The following is a 26,494-nucleotide window of genomic DNA, read 5'->3' as shown; positions in this document are numbered from 1 at the left end:
TTGATTACTGACATCAGAGGAGTTCTGGGCCGTGAGTACCACATTGAGCATGTGTCTTCTCCTTCTACAAGAGAGGAATGAAAAGGAAGATTATAGGGCGTTTGTCTCTCCACAATGATAATATGCCTTTTGAAATTGCCCAACCAAAGATCAGTGTGAAGATTCTTGGCAACAAAAAAAATAAGTAGAGACTAAGTGGCGACACCCCTAAGGAAACAGAGTTGGATCTTGCAAGCTCTCATTTGAGTCGCTTCCTATGACCTACAATCCTAATAGACAGACGAGACTCCTGCCCTACCCCAGCCTCTCCTCCACTGGGAGAGCACACCAGGCTAAAAATACCAGGATATCGCACTTAGAAAACCACCTGGAGCTATAGACGAACCCTACTCATCAACTATCTAGAAATGGTGTAGCCTACACATCAAGGTCAATTCAAATTGAGCTATCATGATTACGGTGTTTCAAATTGCCACAGCAAGATCTTCATCCGTGATTGTTTTGCATTGTATTCTTCGGATGTTCGCCATGTAAATTGCCTCAATTAGTCAGGGCATGAGTAAGAAGAGAAGGGAGGAAGGCTCCCTATACATGTTCATTTAGAATAGAACGACACAACGTGGACTCTGTCCAGTCTAGAGGATATGACTGAACTTCAGCACTCTAGGGGAGGTAACACCTCTCCTTGAGTCAGAGCGAAGACCATTTAAACACGCACGCATGCACACACACGAATGCACACATGCACACACACACACTCACACACACACGCACGCACACACACACAGTCTCTGATTTCTCTGTTTAAATATTTAATGGGAGAGTGGTTTTGATTTCTCTCTCTCTTCCCCTGCTCATTCCAAATGATGTGCTTAATGTGCACCAGTCTGGTTATAGACTGGTTATAGACAAGCTATGCTTGTCTTAAATTATGTGTTAAATTGCCATATTTATAGACCTATCCAAGGCCTTTGATACTGTCAACCATCCCCTACTCATTCGGAGGCTGTCTGAAATGGGCCTCGACCAGGACCATAAGTCAAGTTACCTCGATATTACTAAAGGTAATATGGGGTCGATTTTGGGACATGTCGTCTTTACTATTTATTTAAATAATATTGGTCTATCTGCAAAAATTAGTAACATTCATCTGCATGCACGAAATTGCCCCTACTGCTGACAAGGCTATGTTAGAGCTGCAATAACACACAGATGAACTAATTAAGAAGCTGAAGTTAAATTAGGCTTATTTTATAGAAATAGATCATGCCTCTCCCTGAACAGCAGGAAGCAGATTGTACAGGAAACCTTCCTGCCAGCTCTTGATTATGGTGACACCATTTATCAGAATGCAGCAGCCACTACTCTAAAACCGTTGGATACGGTGCACCATAGCGTGCTTCGCTTTATCACAGGCGACGGGTATAATACTCATCACTGCATCCTTTATCAGAAAGTCGGCTGGACCTCTATGAATTCCCGTAGATCCATTTATTTCTCCCTTTTTGTTTACAAAGCTCTGCTGCACAAGCGTCCGACATATCGCACTACTCTGTTAAAGTATACAAATAGAAGGCACCAAATCCACTCACAGGGTTGGTTAACTCTTGAGGTCCCTGGTGTCTCTACCAACCTAGGAACATCAGCCTTTAGCTTTAATGCATCCCCTTTTTTGGGAGAATTGACAAACCTCGTTACGTCTTGAATCCCCGGTGCCAACAGGGCCGTTTAGAACGGTGAAGAGGAACGGATTCACTGAGGTCTTCGGGTGTTTTGGTTGATGGTAATAATGTATTTGTGTTGTTGCAGTGTATCTGTAACTGCTGTATGTTGTAGTTTCTTTTTTTTGCTGTTTTGTTGAATTATCCTGTTGATTTGGGAATAAATACAAGTTTAATAAGTAAACAAAAATATCACTTATACAGTATCTCCCAACTCCAAAAAAGACAATTAAAGAAAAATATCCCCGGGCTGTTAATTACCTTTCCTCCCTCCTTTTATTTTTTAGAGGGGAGCTTGAATAAAATCTAAAGGTCGATCTCAGTCACACCCATTGGCTGCTGTTCTATCACTGATGTAACATGGCTGTTATTGTTATATTTTGATTGGTCGTATTTGTAAGTTAGAGGACTTTAACGTGGATTTGGCGGGTTGGATCACTTTCCTTATAGTGGGGTCTTGAGATATCTTCTCATAGTAGTATTGTCTCTCTCGCCTGTCTGTCTGTCTGTCTGTCTGTCTGTCTGTCTGTCTGTCTGTCTGTCTGTCTGTCTCTCAATATTTTCTATTTCTCTCTCTCTCTCAATCTCTTCTACAGTACCTTCGATTAGTATTCAGACCCCTTGCAAAAACAGGTTTTTAGAATGATTTGCTAAATATCACATTTTCATAAGTATTCAGACCCTTTACTCAGTACTTTGTTGATGCACCTTTGGCAGCGACTACAGCCTCAAGTCTTCTTGGGTATGATGCTACAAGCTTGGCAGACCTGTATTTGGGGAGTTTCTCACATTCTTCTCTACAGATCCTCTCAAGCTCTGTCAGGTTGGATGGGGAGCGTTGCTATACGGTTCAAGTCCAGGCTCTGACTGGGTAAAGGATATTCAGAGACTTGTCCCGAAGCCACTCCTGCGCTGTCTTGACTGTGTGCTTAGGGTCATTGTCCTGTTGGAAGGTAAACCTTCGCCCCAGTCTGAGGTCCTGAGTGCTCTGGAGCAGGTTTTCATCAAGGATCTCTCTGTACTTTGCTCCCTTCATCTTTGCCTCGATCCTGACTAGTCTCCCAGTCCCTGCCGCTGAAAAACATCCCCACAGCATGATGCTGCCACCACCATGCTTCACCATAGGGATGGTGCCAGGTTTCCTCCAGACACGATGCTTGGCATTCAGGCCAAATAGTTATTTATTGGTCTCCTCAGACTAAATAATATTGTTTCTCATGGTCTGAGAGTCTTTATGCACCTTTTGGCAAACTGCAAGTGGGCTGTCATGTGCTTTTTACTGAGGAGTGACTTCCATCTGTCCACTCTACCATAAAGGCCTGATTGGTGGAGTGCTACAGAGATGGTTGTCCTTCTGGAACGTTCTCCCATCTCCACAGAGGAACTATAGAGCTCTGTCAGAGTGACCATCGGGTTCTTGAACACCTCCCTGACCAAGGCCCTTCTCCCCAGATCTGTGCCTCGACACAATCCTGTCTCGGAGCTCTACAGACAATTTCTTCAACCTCATGGCTTGGTTTTTGCTCTGACATGCACTGTCAACTGTAGGACCTTATGTAGACAGTTGTGTGCCTTTCAAAACAGGTTCCTAAATTGCTAAAAAAAAAAACAGTTTTCGCGTTGTCATTATGTGGTATTGTGTGTAGATTGCTGAGGGCATCTCTTTTATTGAATCCATTTTAGAATAAGGCTGTAAAGTAACAAAATGTGGAAAAACTTAAGGGGTCTGAATACATTCCAAAGGTACTGTATTTCTCTCTCTCTCTCTTTCTCCTCTCTCTCTCTTTCTCTCTCTCTGGTACACACCCACAACATGCCAAAAACACACACCTTCAACACTAACTCAATGACAACTCAGCCCTGTGTTTGTGAGCAGCAGGGAATTTGTACCAATTTGTAAATCACAATTATAATCTTGCAGGACATGGCACTCATTTGGAAGAGTAATGATGTTGTGAAGAATATGCAGGCCCGCGTATGACTCACAGAGTCATTCAACAGGACCGGGGATGAATGGCTATTCTGAGAACCGCTATGTGGACCATGATTGCTTGGCAGTGCAGCAGATAAAGGAACGCTGCAATCTGCATCATTAACTCAGGCTGGAGATTTTTCAAACACCTGAAACAGCATCTTCCTGTAATCTAGAGCCATACTCATCATGCTTAATTCTATGTCCAAAATATAATATCTGGGTAAAGGATTAACAGGAATGTGAGTCCTATTTAGTACATTTAGTAATTTGCTTGCTTTTCTAAAGTCTACTGACCTTGCCTGCAGGATAGTTAGACAAGCTAGCTACTCTAACTTGATTGATAGCCTGAAATGGCTTATTGGTACCTAGTTATGAGGTTGGGAGATTTGGAGCCTATCTGGGCTAGCTACAGTGCCTTGCAAAGTATTCATACCCCTTGGCATTTTTACAATTTTGTTGCATTACAACCTGTAATTTAAACAGATTTTTATTTGAATTTCATGTAATGGACATACACAAAATTGTCCAAATTGGTGAAGTGAAATTAAAAAAATATATATTTCATAAAATAAAAAAAAATTAAAGACAGTAAAGTTGTGCGTGCATAGGTATTCACCCCCTTTCCTATGAAGCCCCTACATAAGACCTGGTGCAACCAATTGTCAAGGCAGATTTCCTCCTCTTCCTCTGAAGAGGTGAAACAAGGATCGGACCAATACGCAGCGTGGTAGGTGTCCATGGTTTTTAATAAGAAAAACTAAACATGAACACAAATACAAAATAATAAAGTGAACTGGCAACGAAACAGTCCCGTGTGGCACAAACATTGACACAGGAAACAATCACCCACAAAATACCCAAAGAACATGGCTGCCTAAATATGGTTCCCAATCAGAGACAACGATAAACACCTGCCTCTGATTGAGAACCAATCTAGGCAACCATAGACTTACATAAACACCTAGAATGAACACAACCCCATAAATCTACAAAAAACCCTAGACAGTACAAACACCCTAGATGAGACAAAAACCATACATCACCCATGTCACACCCTGGCCTAACCAAAATAATAAAGAAAACAAAGATAACTAAGGCCAGGGTGTGACACCAATTACCTTCACAAATCACATAATTAATTAAAGTCCACCTGTGTGCAATCTAAGTGTCACATGATCTGCACATGGTCTCTGTATATATACACCTGTTCTGAAAGGCCCCAGAGTCTGCAACACAACTAAGCAAGGGGCAGCACCAAGCAAGAGGCACCATGAAGACCAAATAGCTCTCCAAACAGGTCAGGGACAAAGTTGTGAAGAAGTACAGATCAGGGTTGGGTTATAAAATAATATCTGAAACTTTGAACATCCCACGGGGCACCATTAAATCCATTATTAAAAAATGGAAAGAATATGGCACCACAACAAACCTACCAAAACTCACAGACCAGGCAAGGAGGGCATTAATCAGAGAGGCAACAAAGTGACCAAAGATAACCCCGGAGGAGCTGCGAAGCTCCACAGCGGAGATTGAAGTATCTGTCCATAGGATGACTTTATGCTGGACACTCCACAAAGCTGGGCTTTACGGAAGAGTGACCAGAAAAACGCTTAGTGTTCGCCAAAAGGTCAAACATATGGAAGAAGGTAATCTGGTCAGATGAGATTAAAATTGAGCTTTTTGGCCATCAAGGAAAATGCTATATCTGGCACAAACGCTCATCACCTCGAGAACACCATCCCCAAGCATGGTGGTGGCAACATTATGCTGTGGGGATGTTTTTCATCGGCAGGGACTGGGAAACTGGTCAGAATTGAAGGAATGATGGATGGCGCAAAATACAGGTAAATTCTTGAGGGAAACCTGTTTCAGTCATCCAGAGATTTGAGACTGGGACGGAGGTTCACCTTCCAGCAGGACAGTGACCCTAAGAATACTGCTAAAGCAACACTCGAGTGGTTTAAGGGGAAACATTTAAATGTCTTGGAATGGCCTAGTCAAAGCCCAGACCTCAATCCAATTGAGAATCTGTGGTATGACTTAAAGATTGCTGTACATCAGCGGAACCCATCCAAGCAAGCCACTGTAAAGCCAACTTCATAAAATTGGTAGAAGCTAGTAGTACTACAGAGAAACAACAACAATGTATTTAAAATAAAAGATAAAATAGTTTTCTATAATATTTTTATTTTTTTACAGAAATAATCTGAGGAGGCCTCTGCATGAAATGCCCTGTAGGCCGCTGGTTTAAGACTGGCAAGATTATTTGCTCAAAGTCCATGTAGGTGATATCTAATTTTCCTTGTAATATTTCTGGTTTGTTAGATTTGTTTGCTTCAGTGAACGACTGACTGTCCATTCTCTCAAAGCACAATGCCGTAGTGTAGTTTGGAACTTCAGCACCATGGACAGCTCACATTGAGCGCTGTATCCTTCAAAGTGCGAGACGAATTTATTCAATCTCACACTTACGCTAAACTGGATTATGATACAAAGAATAGACACATCACACTAATGACAGAACCCCTTGCCAGTCTAATTGTATCCAGTACTCTGAAAACTCTTGTCATGAACACGAAGTGTATTATTTTCCCGCCCCCTTTGCCGAGTGTTTGTCTCTTTTATTGTTGTGTGAGCGGGGGATATTTCTACTCGTGGTCGTGGATGTTTACTGCGTTAGCAACAAACACCTCACATACTTTCTATCTCATGATATAGCGTGCTTTCCTCTGCTTGAAAGAGAGGGGATATTTGATACACTGGGGAGGGGGAGGGGGAGGGGGGGGGGTACCTTTTCTTCATATATGCTTCTTTGAAATGCGAGCGCCAGTAGATTTCTTGAAATCGTGAATCCCCCTACTTGACTTGGGTTAACGTTTCTCGATTGTGTTGTGTGTCAAGCCCCTCGCCATTCTCTGGGTTGATACGTAGCTACCCCGAAAGGTCTGTGCATACACTGCACACATTATCGAGTCCATCTGACCGAGGAGGTCCGAAAATCAAGATTCCACAATGACAGCTTCAAAGGAAGGAGATGAGGTAGGATGGTATACGCTAATACTGATTTTGATTGAGGCATTGCATTTGTGTAGAGATGGAGTGCTTATTTTCCAGTTGAGTCTGTGTCAACTGCGTGATGGATGCAACAGATCCGTCATCATGCAAAACAGAACTGATGCCATAATGCAAGGGATTCGTTTGGTTTGAAATGACGTGAGATGTATTGATCTCTTCGGATAGGCACACTTTGAATACATGTTTTATTAAGATTTAGCCAACCATTCATGGTGCTTTTATTAATTGACTCCCAATGATGCATCTTGTATTGACATCCTTCCATCGTGACCCTGGCTACTACACCATGAATGCTAAGATGAACTGTTTCATAGGTTTCTGAAGTTGCCTCATCTTATCACAGCAATAACAATGTCCCGAACATGTGTAACTCTGTGTTGTTGTATGAGTCGAATTGCTACGCTTTATCTTGGCCAGGTCGCAGTTGCAAATGAGAACTTGTTCTCAACTAGCCTGGTTAAATAAAGGTGAAATTAAAAATACATTTAAAAAAAAATCGAGTTCAGCACATGCTCAAACCAATATGAACGCTGTTAAGCCAACTCTCAGAGAAGTATAGCATGCATGTATAGGAGCCACATATACTTAGTCTCATTACAAATGTGTCAACCTCAGTTAATAAACCCCATATTCAGTTATGTGTAGCTTCAATCGAACACAAGTGTAGTTGATATTCACATTAAATATGTACATCTCATGGATTCAAGCCAAGACACACGGATCATTATCTGAGGCAATTCACTTATTTCAAGGTGAGATCTTATTACTTGAAAGTGATTCCTATTAACAACAACAATAATAATAATAATAATTTGGTGGGTGCTTATATTTGTCCCATTTCACAGATGTACAAGTGTGCATTATACACATGTGTGAATAGAACATGCGTTTTTTGCATATCCTCCCTCCCTCTGAGACATCCTTTGGGAGTGGGGTCATGGCCAGGGTCTGCCATTATCAACGGCGACCCTGGAGCACTTAGGGTTAAGTGTCTTGTTCAAGGGCACATCGGCAGATCTTTCGCCTTGTCTGCTTTGGGATTTGAACTCGCAACCTTTTGGTTACTGGCCAAACTAGAGCTGGGATGATAAACCGGAAATGATCGACACGGACCATACTAATATCATTCATTATGATAACTAGCCAATACTAGAGAAATATGACGTTTGAAATTAAATGCGTTTGCTAATATGGGTGATTGCCAATGGGACAATGAATAGCTACAACCATCAAACCAGTAGTAATACTTTAAAGGATGCTGCATAATGATGTCATAAATGTAACCTATTTATCATTACCACACAAATTAGCAATAATTATTTATTGCAATATGGATTTTTGTCCATATTGCCCAGCTCTAGGCCCAACGCTCTAACTGCTAGGCTAACTGCTGCTCCCTATTATTGTAGTTGTCTGAGTAGGAAGTGCTATTGAGTGCTATTGAGTAGAGGGAGATTTCTTAATATGTGTGTGTGTGTGTCCGACCAACCCCGCCATGTGGTATCTCCAGCTCTCTGGGATCCATGAGGATGATACACTTCAACTACAGGGACAAAGGAAATTATTTAGCTCATTGCACATTTTGGAAATGACTATAGTCTGTTTTGTCTACAAATGTAGGCATGCTGTTTAAAATGTTTAGCAGCAAATTGACAAACGCTTTCCTTATGATAACCTAAGAGATACCAAAGACCCCCCCAAATGGTAATTCGGTGTCAGTGAATCTCTTACATAACTGACAATCAAGGTATGTTTGTTGTACAAATCCTTTCATTAGCCAAACACATTGCGACGAGTACAGTTCCTCAGCCAGCCCTTGCTGTTTAATCTATTTTTTTTTAAATGTTATGTAAAACCACTGGACTGCAGTTCTTACAGGCCTTATTCTCTGGTTTTCATTAATGATTCCAGTTTGCAAACATAGTTTTAGGCGGTTTCAGGAGAGTCTGGCCAGCACCCTGCTTGGGATTTATCTGTCTTTGATAAGTAGAAGGATAGCTCAGATACGTGTTTAACAAATACTCGGGGACTTTTAAAGCCCAGTGCTGTGCAGTGACTGCTCAGGCAGCTGGTGAGTAGAGCGGAAATCCTATTGACGGACATGTAGTCTCAGTAGGAAGGAACATGATTTATTCTAAATCTTCTCTGGATCAGGAGCAGAATACAAATCTGGCCCTCTGTGTGTGTGACCTCTCTCTCTCTCTCTCTCTGTGTGTGTGTGTGTGTGTGTGTGTGTGTGTGTGTGTGTGTGTGTGTGTGTGTGTGTGTGTGGGGGGGGGGGGGGTGGGTGGGTGGGTGCGCGTGCGGGTGCGTGTGCGTGTGACATGCTCACCCTTTCCCTCACTCTACACCAACCTTGTTTGTGTGAACACTCTTGACAGTGATAGAACCGTCCTCGTAAGTGTGTGGCCTAGATGCACATTTTAACTGATGCACATGAGAATGCCCCCCATTGGCTGGAGGTCATCCAAAAGGGCAAGTGTGGTAGCCTATTTTCAAATCAAATACATCTTTCATTTGTCACATGCTTCATAAACAACAGGCAACTAACAGTGAAATGCTTGACTACGGGTCCTTTGTCAAACAATGTAGAGTTAAGATAATGATACAAAATGTGATGAAAAATGTACATAGTGACACGAGGAATAAATCCGCAGTGAATACTGAATAACAATACCAGGTACAGGTAACACGGGAGTACCAGTACCGAGTCGATGTGCAGGGGTACAAGGTAATAGAGGTAGCTATTAGGGCTGGGATTTATCAGGGACCTCACGATACGATATGATCACGATACTTGGGTGCCGATATGATATGTATTGCGATTCTATGTATTGCAAATCAATATTTAGATTTGATTGCCATTTGATGTTCCAAACGTATTGCTCACCATATGTCTGCTGCAGAGAGACAAGAGAGCCATGAGAAAACAAGTGTTGATCAGTCATGGAAATGAAAGTGCTGACAACTAATTGGCTCCCAATTTAAAAAGAAGACGGAGAACCAGCTATGAAGGAAAAATACTGGAGTTTTGGTGCTGGTACAGCAAAAAATAATACTCAGATTTGGTCAAAACGACACGATATGTTAAAAAATATATATCCTGATATGTAACTGTATATTTCTTCCCCCCATCACACAGTTAGGCAGGAGTAAAGTGACTAGGCAACAGGATAATGCAGATAATAGACAGTAGCAGCAGCATATGGTGAGTGTGAATGTGTGTGTGATCGTGGGTGTGTGGTGCCAGTATGCATGCGTGCGTGTGCTATGTGTGTGTATGTGTGTGTTGGGATGTCAGTGTGAGTGTGTGTGAGTGTATGGGTAGAGTCCAGTGTGTGTGCATAGAGTCAAAAAGGGTCAATGCAGGTAGTCTGGGTAGCCATTTGCTTTATCAGTCTTATGGCTTGGTTAGTAGAAGCTGTACAGGGTCCTGTTGGTTACAGACTTGCTTCACTGGTACCGCTTGCTATGCTGTAGCAGAGAGAGCAGTCTACTGCTTAAGTGGCTGGAGTCTTTTGAAAGGGGTCCTGATGACGGGGAGCTTGGTCCCAGTGATGTACTGGGCTGTACTCACTACCCTCTTTAGCGCCTTGCGGTCTTGTGCCTTGCATTTTCCGTACCAAGCGGTAATGCAGCCAGTCAAGATGCTCTCAATGGTGAAGCTGTAAAACTTTTTAAAGATCTGAGGGCCGATGGCAAATCTTTTCAGCCTCCTGAGGGGAAAGAGCTGACTGGCCTTGTCGATGTAAATAGGGGCATGCTCGCCCCTCCGTTTCCTGTAGTTCACGATCAGCTCCTTTGTCTTGCTGACATTGAGAGAGAGGTTGTTGTCCTTGCACCACACTGCCAGGTCTCTGACTTCCCTATAGGCTGCTTATTTTGCACTCACATCATGGTCCTCTTTTCAATGGGCTGAATACAATGAACTAGAGGGAGAGAGTGAGACATTACTAGTCTATACCTGTCTACAGCTCTGCTCTGATGTATGGCGAGGCTGGCTAGCTGAATGTACTGCCAACAGATCTCATAATGAAACCACTACAACAGCTCACCTCTAAATAATTCAAAATTCACTGAATGCTGCCCCAGTAGGGAGTTATGGGTATGTACTGTATACGGCCCAGGGGTAACTCCACATGCCTGTTCGATTCAATACTTTCATGACAGGTTAGACTGAGTTAAGGCTGAGTAGGGGGCCTTGGGAGATCAAACCCATCTATTTTCCTGGCACGTATCTATAAATATTATATTCATATTAGCTCTGGTCCTGGGTGTGAGTGTGTTTTCCTTCACAGGCTCAGCATTAGCAAGCCCCACTAACATCATGGACCAGAGTTTTACATGAATATCTGTTAGGAATTGGGACTCATAAAAGGGATCATTAGGGGCCAGACAGTGACAGGTGGCCCTGTGGTCACAAACAAGAAGAGTCTGACAGCAGAGTGGAGGGCTAGGGAGATGTGTTCTGTAAGGACTTGGCAAGGCCTCACTCTCCCTAATTGCACTTGTTTGTAGTGGCTGGCACATAGTCAGGAAGTTAATGAGACTCAGTGACTGCAGGGAGAAAACTCACTGCTCTCCTAAATCCCAGTGCCTTGAGAAGATGCTCTGTCAAAAATCACTATTCTAGTGGATGATGTGTGCAAACATGGTTTTGTATACAGTAGATTTCTCACGTCAAGCACAGCATTATATAGGACTGTAGCCTGTATAGAGTTGAAGTAGGAAGTTTACATACACATAGGTCGGAGTCATTAAAACTTGTTTTTCAACCACTCCACAAAATTCTTGTTAACAAACTATAGTTTTGGCAAGTCGGTTAGGACATCTACTTTGTGCATGACACAAGTCATTTTTTCCAACAATTGTTTACAGACAGATTATTTCACTTATAATTCACTGTATCACAATTCCAGTGGGTCAGAAGTTTACATACACTAAGTTGACTGTGCCTTTAAACAGCTTGGAAAATTCCAGAAAATGTTGTCATTGCTTTGGAAGCTTCTGATAGGCTAATTGGCATAATTTGAGTCAATTGGAGGTGTACCTGTGGATGTATTCAAGGACTACATTCAAATTCAGTCCCTCTTTGCTTGACATTGTGGGAAAATCTAAATAAATCAACCAAGACCTCAGGAAATAAATTGTAGACCACCACAAATCTGGTTCATCCTTGAGAGCAATTTCCAAACACCTGAAGGTACCACGTTCATCTGTACAAACAATAGTATGCCAGTATAAACACCATGGGACCACGCAGCCGTCATACCGCTCTGTCTTCTAGAGATGAACATACTTTGGTGCGAAAAGTGCAAATCAATCCCAGAACAACAGCAAAGGGCCTTGTGAAGATGCTGGAGGAAACAGTTACAAAAGTATCTATATCCACAGTAAAACAAGTCCTATATCGACATAGCCTGAAAGGCCGCTCAGCAAGGAAGAAGCCACTGCTCCAAAACCACCATAAAAAAAGCCAGACTACGGTTTGCAAATGCACATTGGGTCAAAGATTGTACTTTTTGGATAAATGTCCTCTGGTCTGATTAAACAAATATAGAACTGTTTGGCCATGTTTGGAGGAAAAAGGGGAAGGCTTACAAGCTAAAGAACACCATCCCAAACGTGAAGCACGGGGGCGGCAGCAGCATGTTGTGGGGGTGCTTTGCTGCAGGAGGGACTGGTGCACTTCACAAAGTAGATGGCATCATGAACAAGGATAATTATGTGGATATATTGACGCAACATCTCAAGACATCAGTCAAGAAGTTAATGCTTGGTCGCAAATGGCTCTTCCAAATGGACAATGAACCCAAGTATACTTCCAAAGTTGTGGCAAAATGACTTAAGGACAACAAAGTCAAGGTATTGGAGTGGCCATCACAAAGCCCTGACCTCAATCCTATAAAAAATGTGTGGGCAGAACTGAAAAAGCGTGTGCGAGCAAGGAGGCCTATAAACCTGATTCAGTTACACCTGCTCTGTCAGGAGGAATGGGCCAAAATTCACCCAACTTATTGTGGGAAGTTTGTGGAAGGTTCCCAAAACGTTTGACCCAAGTTAAACAATTTAAAGGCAATGCTACCAAATACTAATTCAGTGTATGTAAACTGACACACTGGGAATGTGATGAAAGAAATAAAAGCTGAAGTAAATCATTCTCTCTACTATTATTCTGACATTTCACATTCTTTAAATAAAGTGGCGATCCTAACTGACCTCAAATGATTGCCTCGCCTGGTTCACCAACTACTTCTCTGATAGAGTTCAGTGTGTCAAATCGGAGGGTCTGTTGTCCGGACCTCTGGCAGTCTATATGGGGGTGCCACAGGGTTCAATTCTTGGACCGACTCTCTTCTCTGTATACATCAATGAGGTCGCTCTTGCTGCTGGTGAGTCTCTGATCCACCTCTACGCAGACGACACCATTCTGTATACTTCCGGCCCTTCTTTGGACACTGTGTTAACAACCCTCCAGGCAAGCTTCAATGCCATACAACTCTCCTTCCGTGGCCTCCAATTGCTCTTAAATACAAGTAAAACTAAATGCATGCTCTTCAACCGATCGCTACCTGCACCTACCCGCCTGTCCAACATCACTACTCTGGACGGCTCTGACTTAGAATACGTGGACAACTACAAATACTTAGGTGTCTGGTTAGACTGTAAACTCTCCTTCCAGACCCATATCAAACATCTCCAATCCAAAGTTAAATCTAGAATTGGCTTCCTATTTCGCAACAAAGCATCCTTCACTCATGCTGCCAAACATACCCTTGTAAAACTGACCATCCTACCAATCCTCGACTTTGGCGATGTCATTTACAAAATAGCCTCCAATACCCTACTCAACAAATTGGATGCAGTCTATCACAGTGCAATCCGTTTTGTCACCAAAGCCCCATATACTACCCACCATTGCGACCTGTACGCTCTCGTTGGCTGGCCCTCGCTTCATACTCGTCGCCAAACCCACTGGCTCCATGTCATCTACAAGACCCTGCTAGGTAAAGTCCCCCCTTATCTCAGCTCGCTGGTCACCATAGCATCTCCCACCTGTAGCACACGCTCCAGCAGGTATATCTCTCTAGTCACCCCCAAAACCAATTCTTTCTTTGGCCGCCTCTCTTTCCAGTTCTCTGCTGCCAATGACTGGAACGAACTACAAAAATCTCTGAAACTGGAAACACTTATCTCCCTCACTAGCTTTAAGCACCAACTGTCAGAGCAGCTCACAGATTACTGCACCTGTACATAGCCCACCTATAATTTAGCCCTATCAACTACCTCTTTCCCAACTGTATTTAATTTATTTATTTATTTTGCTCCTTTGCACCCCATTATTTTTATTTCTACTTTGCACTTTCTTCCATTGCAAAACTACCATTCCAGTGTTTTACTTGCTATATTGTATTTACCTTGCCACCAAGGCCTTTTTTGCCTTTACCTCCCTTCTCACCTCATTTGCTCACATTGTATATAGACTTGTTTATACTTTATTATTGACTGTATGTTTGTTTTACTCCATGTGTAACTCTGTGTTGTTGTATCTGTCGAACTGCTTTGCTTTATCTTGGCCAGGTCGCAATTGTAAATGAGAACTTGTTCTCAACTTGCCTACCTGGTTAAATAAAGGTAAAATAAAAAATAAAAAATAAAACAGGGAATTTTTACTAGGATTAAATGTCAGGAATTGTGAGTTGAAATGTATTTGGCTAAGGTGTATGTAAACTTCCGACTTTAACTGTCTCTACAGTTGTACTTTCTAGCCTGCATCCAAACTGAATTTATCTATTTACATTTTGTGAAGTGAAGCAGAACAATTCACATTAAATCCAGGCTAGTAAGTTTCTGCTCCTGGTGAAAACAATGTTCTCCTTAACTGGTTCATTGGGAGATCACAGTAGGCTCTCCACAGTAAGCTAGACGAACACGTTCAGACTCGCAGAGCCCATGACTCATGTTTCTAAGTGCTAATCAAAAGATTAATGTAACGCCACAGTTGGCAGGAACATGACCTCGTTAGTTTGTTTGTCTGCCCAGCAGTGTCTCACATGACAGGTGTTACTTACGGTGTTGATTACCTTGCGCTGGACTGCCTGTCTGTTTTGCATCCTTTGTTGTCTATTTGCATTGTTCTGATGAATGGTCTTGTTTCCAAAATGTAACAGGTTGGAAACATGATTGGCCGGATGTTGCCGTCCAAAATATTTTCTTTATTGAATTGTTATAACCTACTCATGACAAACTAGCAAATGATGAAAAAACACCTACAGTATGTGCACATTTACCAAAAATCTGTTTGGTTTTATAGTTATACATATTACATTAACTGGGCATAGGTTACAGGCTGTGAACCAACCATGTAAATCCGGTGTGCTTTTACAATTGTAATTCTGCATTCTATCCCAAATCAATGCAACCAACCGTGTACGGTTGTTATTCTACATTCTTACCAACATTAGATGAAATTGACATCATTTATTTATGCATAGACTATAGACATACCAAAAATAGATGTAACAAGTCGTGATAAAACTCTATGACTCAGTGTTTTTAGAGGAGAAATGAAAGGGACATTTTGAAGGTCTCAGGGAGTATTCTCTCTGGAGATAGCTTCTTGAGAGCAATCAATAGTTTGTGTTTCCACCACTCTCTGCCCTCCCTACGTCCCTTTTCTACTGAGAAAGGAAGGCTAGGTGGTGTATTGTAACACCCATCTATATACACCTCTCAGCTCTAATCATGTCAGCTCTGGTCAGTTGCTAGACATACACCTATTCACTTTGACATATTCAGAATGATCATTATGAAAGGGTGGACGCCTACTGCTTTGAGACAAAAACATGTCCATAGACAGCAGTGTGTGAGCCCATTTAATTAAACCATAAGCTTGCAGTAACTGACTGGTACTGTCATTATATTAGGGATTATGTTGTAGGAAGTGGTGGGGTTGGTTTCCATTGCTGACACCAAACGTTGACTGCACTTAATTACAATTTAGAATTAGAATATTGCAACACTGTTTAATTGACAATCCACAAGTGCATATGAACACCATATTTCCTCATTCCAGAGGAGCCTCTATGTTTCATAGGGGCCTCTACTACCGAACATGTTTATGTCTGGTAGTAATCATTACAGTACAATATTTACTTGAAGAGTGTTCTCAGTTTGCTTTGTGTGTTTTTTTCCAGGACTTTGTGCAATTAAGTCCTGAATCAAGGAACTACAAAGGAATAGCCATCTCCCTGCTGGTCATAGTGGCGGTTTGCTCCCTCATCACAATGTCTGTCTTTGTTCTCACACCAGGTACTGTACCCAACAGGGGACCAAGAGACCTCATGGAGTTTATTTGCAGGGTCATAGTTACTGTAGGCCTGTATTCTAACTAACAAAATATAAGAACCAGAATTTTTACTGGTCAGGACATATAGTCAGAGCCCTGAATTTTTCAAAACAGTTTTATGATCAGTGTAATATTGACTGTTGTTATGTGTGTATGAATATCAATTATTTTCCTGTGTGATTTTATCCTTATCAGGCTGTAGTATCTGTATTTTGATAACTGGCCTAACACTGATATCCTATTTGCAGTGGAACTTCCTGGTGCCGCTAACTCCAGACTTACTGTGCTGGACCTGTTTAAGCCAGAGTTCTCGGTGCACGATCCTGAGGCCAGGTGGATAAGTGGTAAGAACTTTCAGGGTAACCGTCCAACATTCCTGTTCTAACGAAGCCTTCAGACTGATCCTTATACTCTTAATCTGATTGAGTCTCACATGAAAAGGTTGGATTTCATTTAAAAGCATCCCCCAAAGCAAAAATATATAAGCCCTCAGCAGTGCCACAAAGGGTATGGAGGCTACTATTATAAGAGAAAGGGTGTGGCCAGAAGGCTAGTATTATAAGAGAAAGGGTCTGCCCAGGAGGCTACTATTATAAGAGAAAGGGTGTGGCCAGAAGGCTAGTATTATAAGAGAAAGGGTCTGCCCAGGAGGCTACTATTATAAGAGAAGGGGTGTGGCCAGAAGGCTAGTATTATAAGAGAAAGGGTCTGCCCAGGAGGCTACTATTATAAGAGAAAGGGTGTGGCCAGGTTGGCTAGTTTTTGAAAGCTATTGGGCTACAGTCTATCTGATAGGTGGATGAGGGTGACAGAGATTCTATTCTCTTGACATGATCCTAGAACCCAAAGTACTTATAAACGATTAAGTCCTAGATTTTTGTTTGTTTGTTGTTATACATTTTAAACTTTGTTTCACTCACAAGCAGAGCATTCTGAACCTCTCAGCTCAAGCATGCGAGTATTCCTGCAAGCTTTCATCTCATCTTGAGCTATAATGACAGCTGAGAGTTTGCATGGCATGGGAGCATCACCTCCTGACCAGTCATAGTAAAACAGATGGCCTCCCAGTCATGCCCCTATTCTGTCCGGTTTGCCAAAACAGGGTTGACTCTATCTCAAGCCATCACTGGGAGCCCCTCTGGGATATACTCTCAGGTCAAATCTCCCAGCCCGTATCCAGAACAACACCCCTTTCTCCAAAACCTAGCAGGTTTCATAATAGTGTGAGAGAATCATTTGGGGTGGCAGCGCTGGTGTCTGTTCTGTTGTCTGAGCTGGTGTGGTTCTTCTTCGCTCCTCTTGGCCACAGCGAGCGGAATCTCTTCCAGCCTGCGTATGAAATTGAGGCCTGGAAGCCTGCGGAGAGCTTTTCCATCCAAGGGTAGCAAATACAAATGACTTCTTCGGTCGCCTGTTGATTCTCATTATGGGGATTGGAGTGTGATGCCTTCTCGCACACTGTGTTGACCTGATGGACTGCATTAACTCTTATGGGCCTCCCGTCGTTTTTCACAACGCCTTCCGTGATGGATCAAGCCATATCGTCCGCCCCCTCGTCCGCTCACGCTGACGTTTCTCCTTCTGTAGGACACAGCAATAAAACTTCGCTACCCCCCCCCCCCCCCCCCCATGAAACACTGTGAGAAATATAATGACCAGTGATTTCATCACCACCTCTCATGTTAGCTGACATTACGTTATAGTGGTAAATATTGGTGAGATTAGAGCCAAGCTAACAGGTGGCATGAAGACAGACATAAAGACAGAAAGACAGACAGACAGACAGACAGTCATGTAATGGTGAAAGGCAGTGGTCTGCCATGGCACAGCTGCAGAGACAGTTCCTGCTAGGACCTCATTACATTTGGGGGGATTATCTTGGTGAGTGCTCCCTGTCTGCCTGCTGCTAGCGTGCTCTGCTACAACACTATCAGACTGTTCCTAAGTAGACACAGCCCCTTAGAAAAGCTGCTCAGGTTTAGACTATTACCATTAGAAAACTAGTGTTCACAATCGCATACATGTTCACAGAATTGTCTTTTTTTAATACCTTGTTTGAAATTATCAGCACTAACTGTGTATCACGTTGTCGGTTCTAGTTCATCATTTTTTTTTAAACATAAGTACCAAAAAGTATCAATTACTGTTAATTTCACATGTCATAAATAATGTTGTAATAGTAAACGTACTCTTGCTGATCATGATATGTAGTATGGCCCTTGTTATTTTCTAGTGCATACACTACATGAACATCCAAACAGCCTGCATCCCAACAATTCATTTAAAATATCATACAATTAATTTGTGTAACCACGGAAACTATATACCTTATTTATCGATTTCCTGAATATATTGTACGTGGTGTATCATTCTCGACAGACTGGGGAAGGATAAACAACTGTTTGTTCTGGCCAGTGGGATGTACTGTATATTTGACTTATGGAAATGAGAACTAACCCTACATTTTCACACAACATATTAGTCAGAACACGTGTTTTAATCAGGGAAGACGACACGATGTTCGTACTAAATATAGCCTCTGAAATGTGAACACCATACACACTCTGTTTACCCCGTTTGTCACAATCGCCTGGAGTGGTGGGTGCAGAGTCAAATGCAGAGAGCAGAAGATACTGAGGAAACCGACTTTATTTGGATTCCCCAGAAAAACGGCCAAAACAACAGGCGCAAAATCGACAGAAAAATAGTCCGACCCAACACAGGGCACAAACGGACAGGAACACAAACCACGCACACCTTGACTAGCAGAAAACAATCCCGCACAGAAATAGGCGCGTCTAACAGGCTTATTTAGACATGAATCAAGAAACAAAATAAGAGACAGGTGCAACCAATAAGACCAAACAAACGGAAAAGGAACAAGGGATCGGTGGCGGCTAGTAGACCGGCGACGACGACCACCGAGCGCCGCCCGAACAAACAGGGGAGCCACCTTCGGAGAGAGTCGTGACACCGTTAGTGATATAAAAAGTGGTTGTCTATACATATAGAATATGAAGTGGTTGTCTATACATATAGAATATGAAGTAGTTGTCCATAAGTATAGAATATGAAGTGGTTCTCCATACATATAGAATATGAAGTGGTTGTCTATACATATAGAATATGAAGTGGTTCTCCATACATATAGAATATGAAGTGGTTGTCTATACATATAGAATATGAAGTGGTTGTCTATACATATAGAATATGAAGTGGTTGTCTAAACATATAGAATATGAAGTGGTTGTCTAAACATATAGAATATGAATTGGTCCTCCATACATATAGAATATGAATTGGTCCTCCATACATATAGAATATGAAGTGGTTGTCTATACATATAGAATATGAAGTGGTTGTCTATACATATAGAATATGAAGTGGTTGTCTATACATATAGAATATGAAGTGGTTCTCCATACATATAGAATATGAAGTGGTTGTCTATACATATAGAATATGAAGTGGTTGTCTATACATATAGAATATGAAGTGGTTCTCCATACATATAGAATATGAAGTGGTTGTCTATACATATAGAATATGAAGTGGTTGTCTATACATATAGAATATGAAGTGGTTCTCCATACATATAGAACATGAAGTGTGTATTATAGGTGCACCCTGGGGGATGTCATGAGTGATTCAACATAGTATCAACTTCATCACCACAGTCATACCCTATTAGCTCCATACACATTTCCAGCATGATCATGACTACCAACATTTGTGATTTCATAACTTCTGACATGTCTCTGTAATAATTCATTATTCATGATCACCTCTGTATTCATATATATTTATATATATATCATATATATTCATATATATATCATGTCCATGTTTTGGTGACTGATACAGTATTTCTATTAATCATGAATACCGTAGTAGTATCTCAAATTGGAAGACGTATTTTTAACAGACGCTTTTATCCAAAGTGCCTACATTTTCTCATGGGCGTCCCCAGCAGGAATCTAACCCATAATTATGATGTTGCTAGTGCCATACTCTTATCAACTGAGCCACACAGGACCACAACACTAATTTGACCTGATTATGGTCTACATAGATAGTGGTTGAATGTCATGTGAGGAAGGCTATTTAAATATTATTATTGCCTAGCCTTGTAGACATAGGAGGGATTTTCATGAACTGAATAAAAATATATTTCGAATGACGTCACCGAGGCAGAGACTGCAGTGGCTAAGCGAAATGGGCCATTTAAAGGTTACAGTGTCACATGAGCTCCAGCTAGATAATGTGACTCACCACATAGGCTACAGGCTTCAAACTGGGCTTGTTGGTTGTCTTATTCCAGGTTCTCCTGAAATCAAAGTATTGCTAAATGGTCTATAGTTGGCCAGGGTTTCTCAAACTCGGTCCTGGGGCCCTCCCTGGGTGCACATTTAGGTCATTGCCTTAGCACTACACAGCTGATTCAAATAGCCAACTCATCATGAAGCTTTGATTATTTGAATCAGCTGTGTAGTGCTAGGGCAAGAACCAAAACGTGCACCCCATGGAGGGCCCCATGACCGACTTTGGGAAGCCCTGTTGTAGTAGGCTACCCTTTTCACACTACTGAGCCAGTCAAGCTGTACTGCACCGGCCTGGTTACACATCCACCATAGTTGGTTGAATATCATCATAGTTTCCCTTCATTATCACGTCAAAAGTACGAGTTGAGGTGTCATTCAAATATTCCAATTATGTTGGACCAGTGAAGCATGTCACTTCCTACTCCTCTCCATCAACCTCACAACGGATCACTTAGACATGTACATCCTCCAGTTTTTAGGAACAATCTGAGGAACTGCCCATCCAAAAGAATTCATGCTTTGGCATGTTTTTGTGAGATGTTTTGTGTGAAATCACAAAGGTGTATTTACAAGCAGTAAGCTAACATTGTAACGTTTTAACAAGCAGTAAGCTAACATTGTAACGTTTTAACAAGCAGTAAGCTAACATTGTAACGTTTTAACAAGCAGGAAGCTAACATTGTAACGTTTTAACAAGCAGTAAGCTAACATTGTAACGTTTTAACAAGCAGTAAGCTAACATTGTAACGTTTTAACAAGCAGTAAGCTAACATTGTAACGTTTTAACAAGCAGTAAGCTAACATTGTAACGTTTTAACAAGCAGTAAGCTAACATTGTAACGTTTTAACAAGCAGTAAGCTAACATTGTAACGTTCCTAGTCATTTCGCCCATTTGGGCATTGCTAGGTGGCTTTGTAGATTTGAATGACATTTTCCATTGTTATTTTTTATTATTTGAGGAATTCAGTTCTATAATATATAACATAATATAATGCTGACCAACCGTTTTACGCTCGTTCTGCATTATTTAGCATACCAGTTACGTAGCTGCATTTAAGATCACATTTTTACTCAGAGCAACTGCCCGAGGCCAACAACTGTGAATTGGGAGCCATCTTCCTAAAGATAGATAGTGAGATTTGTAATGCAGAACAAAATGAAGCCATTGCAATAATGTGGCTGGCTGGCTGGCTGGCTGCAGGTCAAAAAGGTTTTGCTCAGTAGAAATGATGAGAGATGAGAGGCACACTTAAAATGAACTGCTGGAAAATTAAATGCCTTCTCCCTCTCTCTTTGGGGTCTGAAATGGATATTGATAAGTGGTTATAAAATGTCAGAATGTGTAGGCCTATTTTTTTCATGTTATCTAAAATGTGGTTATCAAGGAACATTTTACAAAAAATTTATTGTATCATTTTACAGATTCAGAGGTTTTGTACAGGAACCGAGACGGCCACGTCATCAAGTTCAACTTTGCTTTAAACGAAACAGAAATGATCCTGAGAAATAGCACGTTTGTAAGTAGCTTGCCACCAATGGGTCCCCCTCTCTAACCTCATTTGACCGATCAGCATTCATAACACAGTACCATATTGACCCATCAACATTCATAACACAGTACCATATTGACCCATCAACATTCATGACGCAGTACAATATTGACCCATCAGCATTCATAACACAGTACCATATTGACCCATCAACATTCATAACACAGTACCATATTGACCCATCAACATTCATAACACAGTACCATATTGACCCATCAACATTCATAACACAGTACCATATTGACCCATCAACATTCATAACACAGTACCATATTGACCCATCAACATTCATAACACAGTACCATATTGACCCATCAACATTCATAACACAGTACCATATTGACCCATCAACATTCATAACACAGTACCATATTGACCCATCAACATTCATAACACAGTACCATATTGACCCATCAGCATTCATAACACAGTACCATATTGATTGATCAGCATTCATAACACAGTACCATATTGACCCATCAACATTCATAACACAGTACCATATTGACCCATCAACATTCATAACACAGTACCATATTGACGCATCAACATTCATAACACAGTACCATATTGACCCATCAGCATTCATAACACAGTACCATATTGACCCATCAGCATTCATAACACAGTACCATATTGATTGATCAGCATTCATAACACAGTACCATATTGACCCATCAACATTCATAACGCAGTACCATATTGACCCATCAGCATTCATAACACAGTACCATATTGACCCATCAACATTCATAACACAGTACCATATTGACCCATCAGCATTCATAACACAGTACCATATTAACCCATCAGCATTCATAACACAGTACCATATTGATTGATCAGCATTCATAACACAGTACCATATTGACCCATCAACATTCATAACGCAGTACCATATTGACCCATCAGCATTCATAACACAGTACCATATTGACCCATCAGCATTCATAACACAGTGCCATATTGACCCATCAGCATTCATAACACAGTACCATATTGACCCATCAGCATTCATAACACAGTACAATATTGATCTATCAGCATTCATAACACAGTACCATATTGATCCATAAGCATTCATAACACAGTACCATATTGACCCATCAACATTCATAACACAGTACCATATTGACCCATCAGCATTCATAACACAGTACCATATTGCATAGAAATATCAAAGCTGAGCACATTGTCATTATTTGCCTCCTGTAGCATTGTGATAAATCAATTTAAATATTGAAAAGGTGTGGGCTACGGAGAAAAATATGGCATAGACTATTACAAGCACAGGAAAGTTCCAGGGGATAAAGGATGAGGGGACGTGTGGTTGTGAGACATTGTGGTGGAAACGTAGGTCTGAGCAGGTGTGATGTCATTGATGTTTGATGAAATGTATGTCTGTCTGTTTATTGTCTTTTGTTTATGTATGGTTGTTATTGTTTGAGAAAAAATTATATAATCGTTTTAAAAAAAGACTGATCTGACAGGTCATGTTTTATGTGTTGCATAAGGCTAAGCGGCTTTTGACTGTCATTGGCAGGCTTGCTTTTTGCCATTTAATAATCTAACTGGGCGGAAAGCAGGGCACCATTAATCCCTGATTAATGTTTAGACATGCTAGCTACAATTTTGGGTGGAAAGGTTATATGCCTGTGATTGTAATAGCATGGTACAGTATACAGGCTGTGTATTGGTTTACCATCATCTGAATTATTTCTGAGATCTACAGTGCATTCGGTAATTATTCAGATCCCCTCCATTGTTCCACATTATGTTACGTTATAGCCTTATTCTAAAATTGATTAAATACTTTTTTTCTCAATAAATCTACACACAATACCCCACAATGACAAAGCAAAGACAAAGCAAAAACATATTTGGGGGGGGGGGATGTATTAAAAATAAAAAACAGAAATACCTTATTTACAGACCCTTTGCTTTGAGACTTGAAATTGAGCTCAGGTGCATCCTGTTTCCATGTTTCTACAACTTGATTGGAGTCCACCTGTGGTACATTTAGTTGATTGGACATAATTTGGAAAGGCACACATCATCTATATAAGCACCCACAGTTGACCGTGCATGTCAGAGCAAAAACCAAGCCATGAGGTTGAAGGAATTGTCCATAGAGCTTTGAGACAGGACTGTGTCGAGGCACAGACTTGAGGAAGACTACCAAAAAATGTCTGCAGCGTCGAAGGTCCCCAAGAACACAGTGGGCGCCTCCCGGGTGGCGCAGTGGTTAAGGGCGCTGTACTGCAGCGCCAGCTGTGCCATCAGAGTCCCTGGGTTCGTGCCCAGGCTCTGTCGTAACCGGCCGTGACCGGGAGGTCCGTGGCGCGACGCACAATTGGCCTAGCATCGTCCGGGTTAGGGAGGGATTGGTAGGTAGGGATCTCCTTGTCTCATCGCGCACCAGCGACTCCTGTGGCGGGCCGGGCACAGTGCGCGCTAGCCAAGGTTGCCAGGTGCACGGTGTAGCCTCCGACACATTGGTGCGGCTGGCTTCCGGGTTGGATGCGCGCTGTGTTAAGAAGCAGTACGGCTGGTTGGGTTGTGTATCGGAGGACGCATGACATTCAGCCTTCGTCTCTCCCGAGCCCGTACGGGAGTTGTAGCAATGGGACAAGATAGTAGCTACTAAACAATTGGATACCACGAAATTGGGGAGAAAAAAGGGGTAAAATTTATTTAATTTTTTTTTTTTTTTTATTAAAAAAAAGAACACAGTGGGCTTCATCATTCTTAAATTGAAGAAGTTTGGAACCACCAAGACCCTTCCTAGAGCTGGCCTCCCGGCCAAACTGAGAAGCAATCGGGGGGAGATGGGCCTTGGTCAGAGAGGTGACCAAGAACCCGATGGTCACTCTGACAGATATCCAGAGTTCCTCTGAGGAGATGGGAGAACCTTCCAGAAGGACAACCATCTCTTCTGCACTCCACCAATCAGGCCTTTATGGTAGGGTGGCCAGACGGAAGAAACTCCTCAGTATAAAGAACATGACAGCCCGCTTGGAATTTGCCAAAAGGCACCTAAATGACTCTCAGACCATGAGAAACAAGATTCTCTGGTCTGATGAAACCAAGACTGAACTCTTTGGCTTGAATGCCAAGCATCATGCCTGGAGGAAAACTGGCACCATCCCTACATTGAATCATGGGGGTGGCAGCATCAAGACTAGTCAGGATCAATGGAAAGATGAACGAAGCAAAGTACAGAGAGATCCTTGATGAAAACCTGCTTCATAACGCTCAGGACCTCAGACTGGAGTGAAGGTTCACTTTCCAACAGGACAACAATTTTAAGCACACAGCCAAGACAATGCAGGAGTGGCTTCGGGACAAGTCTCTAAATGTCTTTGAGTGGCCCAGCCAGAGCCCGGACTTGAACCCGATCAATCATGTCTGGAGAGACGTGACAATAGCTGTGCAGCAACTCTCCCTATCCAACCATACAGAGCTTGAGAGGATCTGCAGATAAAAATGGAATATACTCCCCAAATACAGGTGTGTCAAGCTTGTAGCGTTCTGCCCAAGAAGGCTGTAATCACTGCCAAAGGTGCTTCAGCAAAGTACTCGGTAAAGCGTCTGAATACTTATGTAACTGTGATAAATTGTTGTTGTTTTTTTTACAAAAAAACTGTTTTTGCTTATGGGGTGTTGTGTGTAGATTAATGAGGGAAAAACATTTTTGAAATACATTTTAGAATAAGGCTGTAATGTAACAAAATGTGGAAAAAGTGAAGGGGTCAGAATACTTTCCAAATGTACTGTGTGCACAAGATGCTTCCTAGATCCATGTACAAGATACTTCCTAGATCTATGTACAAGATACTTCCTAGATCTATGTACGAGATACGTCCTAGATCTATGTACGAGATACGTCCTAGATCTATGTACAAGATACTTCCTAGATCTATGCACAAGATACTTCCTAGATCTATGTACAAGATACTTCCTAGATCTATGTACAAGATACTTCCTAGATCTATGTACAAGATACTTCCTAGAACTATGTACAAGATACGTCCTAGATCTATGTACAAGATACTTCCTAGATCTATGTACAAGATACTTCCTAGATCTATGTACAAGATACTTCCTAGATCTATGTACAAGATACTTCCTAGATCTATGTACAAGATACTTCCTAGATCTATGTACAAGATACGTCCTAGATCTATGTACAATATACTTCCTAGACCTATGTACAAGATACTTCCTAGATCTATGTACAAGATATGTCCTAGATCTATGTACAAGATACTTCCTAGATCTATGTACAATATGTGTTAACCTTTAGATGTTTTATTTGTGACTTCTGTCTTTCCCTTGTCCTAGGTGTCTTTCAAAGTTGCCAAATATTCTCTCTCTCCAGACATGAAATATGTGCTATTTGCTTACGAAGTGAAACAGGTAGGATATGAATAGTCGTTAACCTTCCTGTTGTGTTCATTTCATGTAAATTCATTCTGTGTTCCCGGTCCAAAATGACCGC

The 26,494-nt window shown here is 41.6% G+C and overlaps 1 protein-coding gene across 3 annotated transcripts in view; it reads left to right on the top strand.

The window, feature by feature from the left end:
- Positions 1-26,494, top strand: part of LOC110527455 (inactive dipeptidyl peptidase 10) — a 66,657-nt gene that overhangs the window by 16,121 nt on the left and 24,042 nt on the right. For 2 of the 3 annotated variants that reach the window (XR_016497108.1, XM_036982866.2), the window contains exons 1-5: positions 6,308-6,735; positions 15,969-16,083; positions 16,369-16,464; positions 21,866-21,960; positions 26,338-26,412. Coding sequence is in view for 2 of the 3 variants with exons in the window: in XM_036982866.2 (XP_036838761.2) it covers positions 6,709-6,735; positions 15,969-16,083; positions 16,369-16,464; positions 21,866-21,960; positions 26,338-26,412 (408 nt within the window). In the remaining variant the exon portion in view is untranslated. Of the gene's footprint in view, positions 1-6,307; positions 6,736-15,968; positions 16,084-16,368; positions 16,465-21,865; positions 21,961-26,337; positions 26,413-26,494 lie in introns of those variants that run through there. The other variant, XM_090240342.1, reaches the window with a different exon arrangement.

The sequence above is a fragment of the Oncorhynchus mykiss genome, chromosome 7 (genome assembly GCF_057628025.1).
Source record: "Oncorhynchus mykiss isolate SJ-2025 chromosome 7, ASM5762802v1, whole genome shotgun sequence".
Lineage (NCBI taxonomy): Eukaryota > Metazoa > Chordata > Actinopteri > Salmoniformes > Salmonidae > Oncorhynchus > Oncorhynchus mykiss.
Note: the sequence above shows the minus strand (reverse complement) of the source record. Positions and strands in the feature narration are given on the sequence as shown.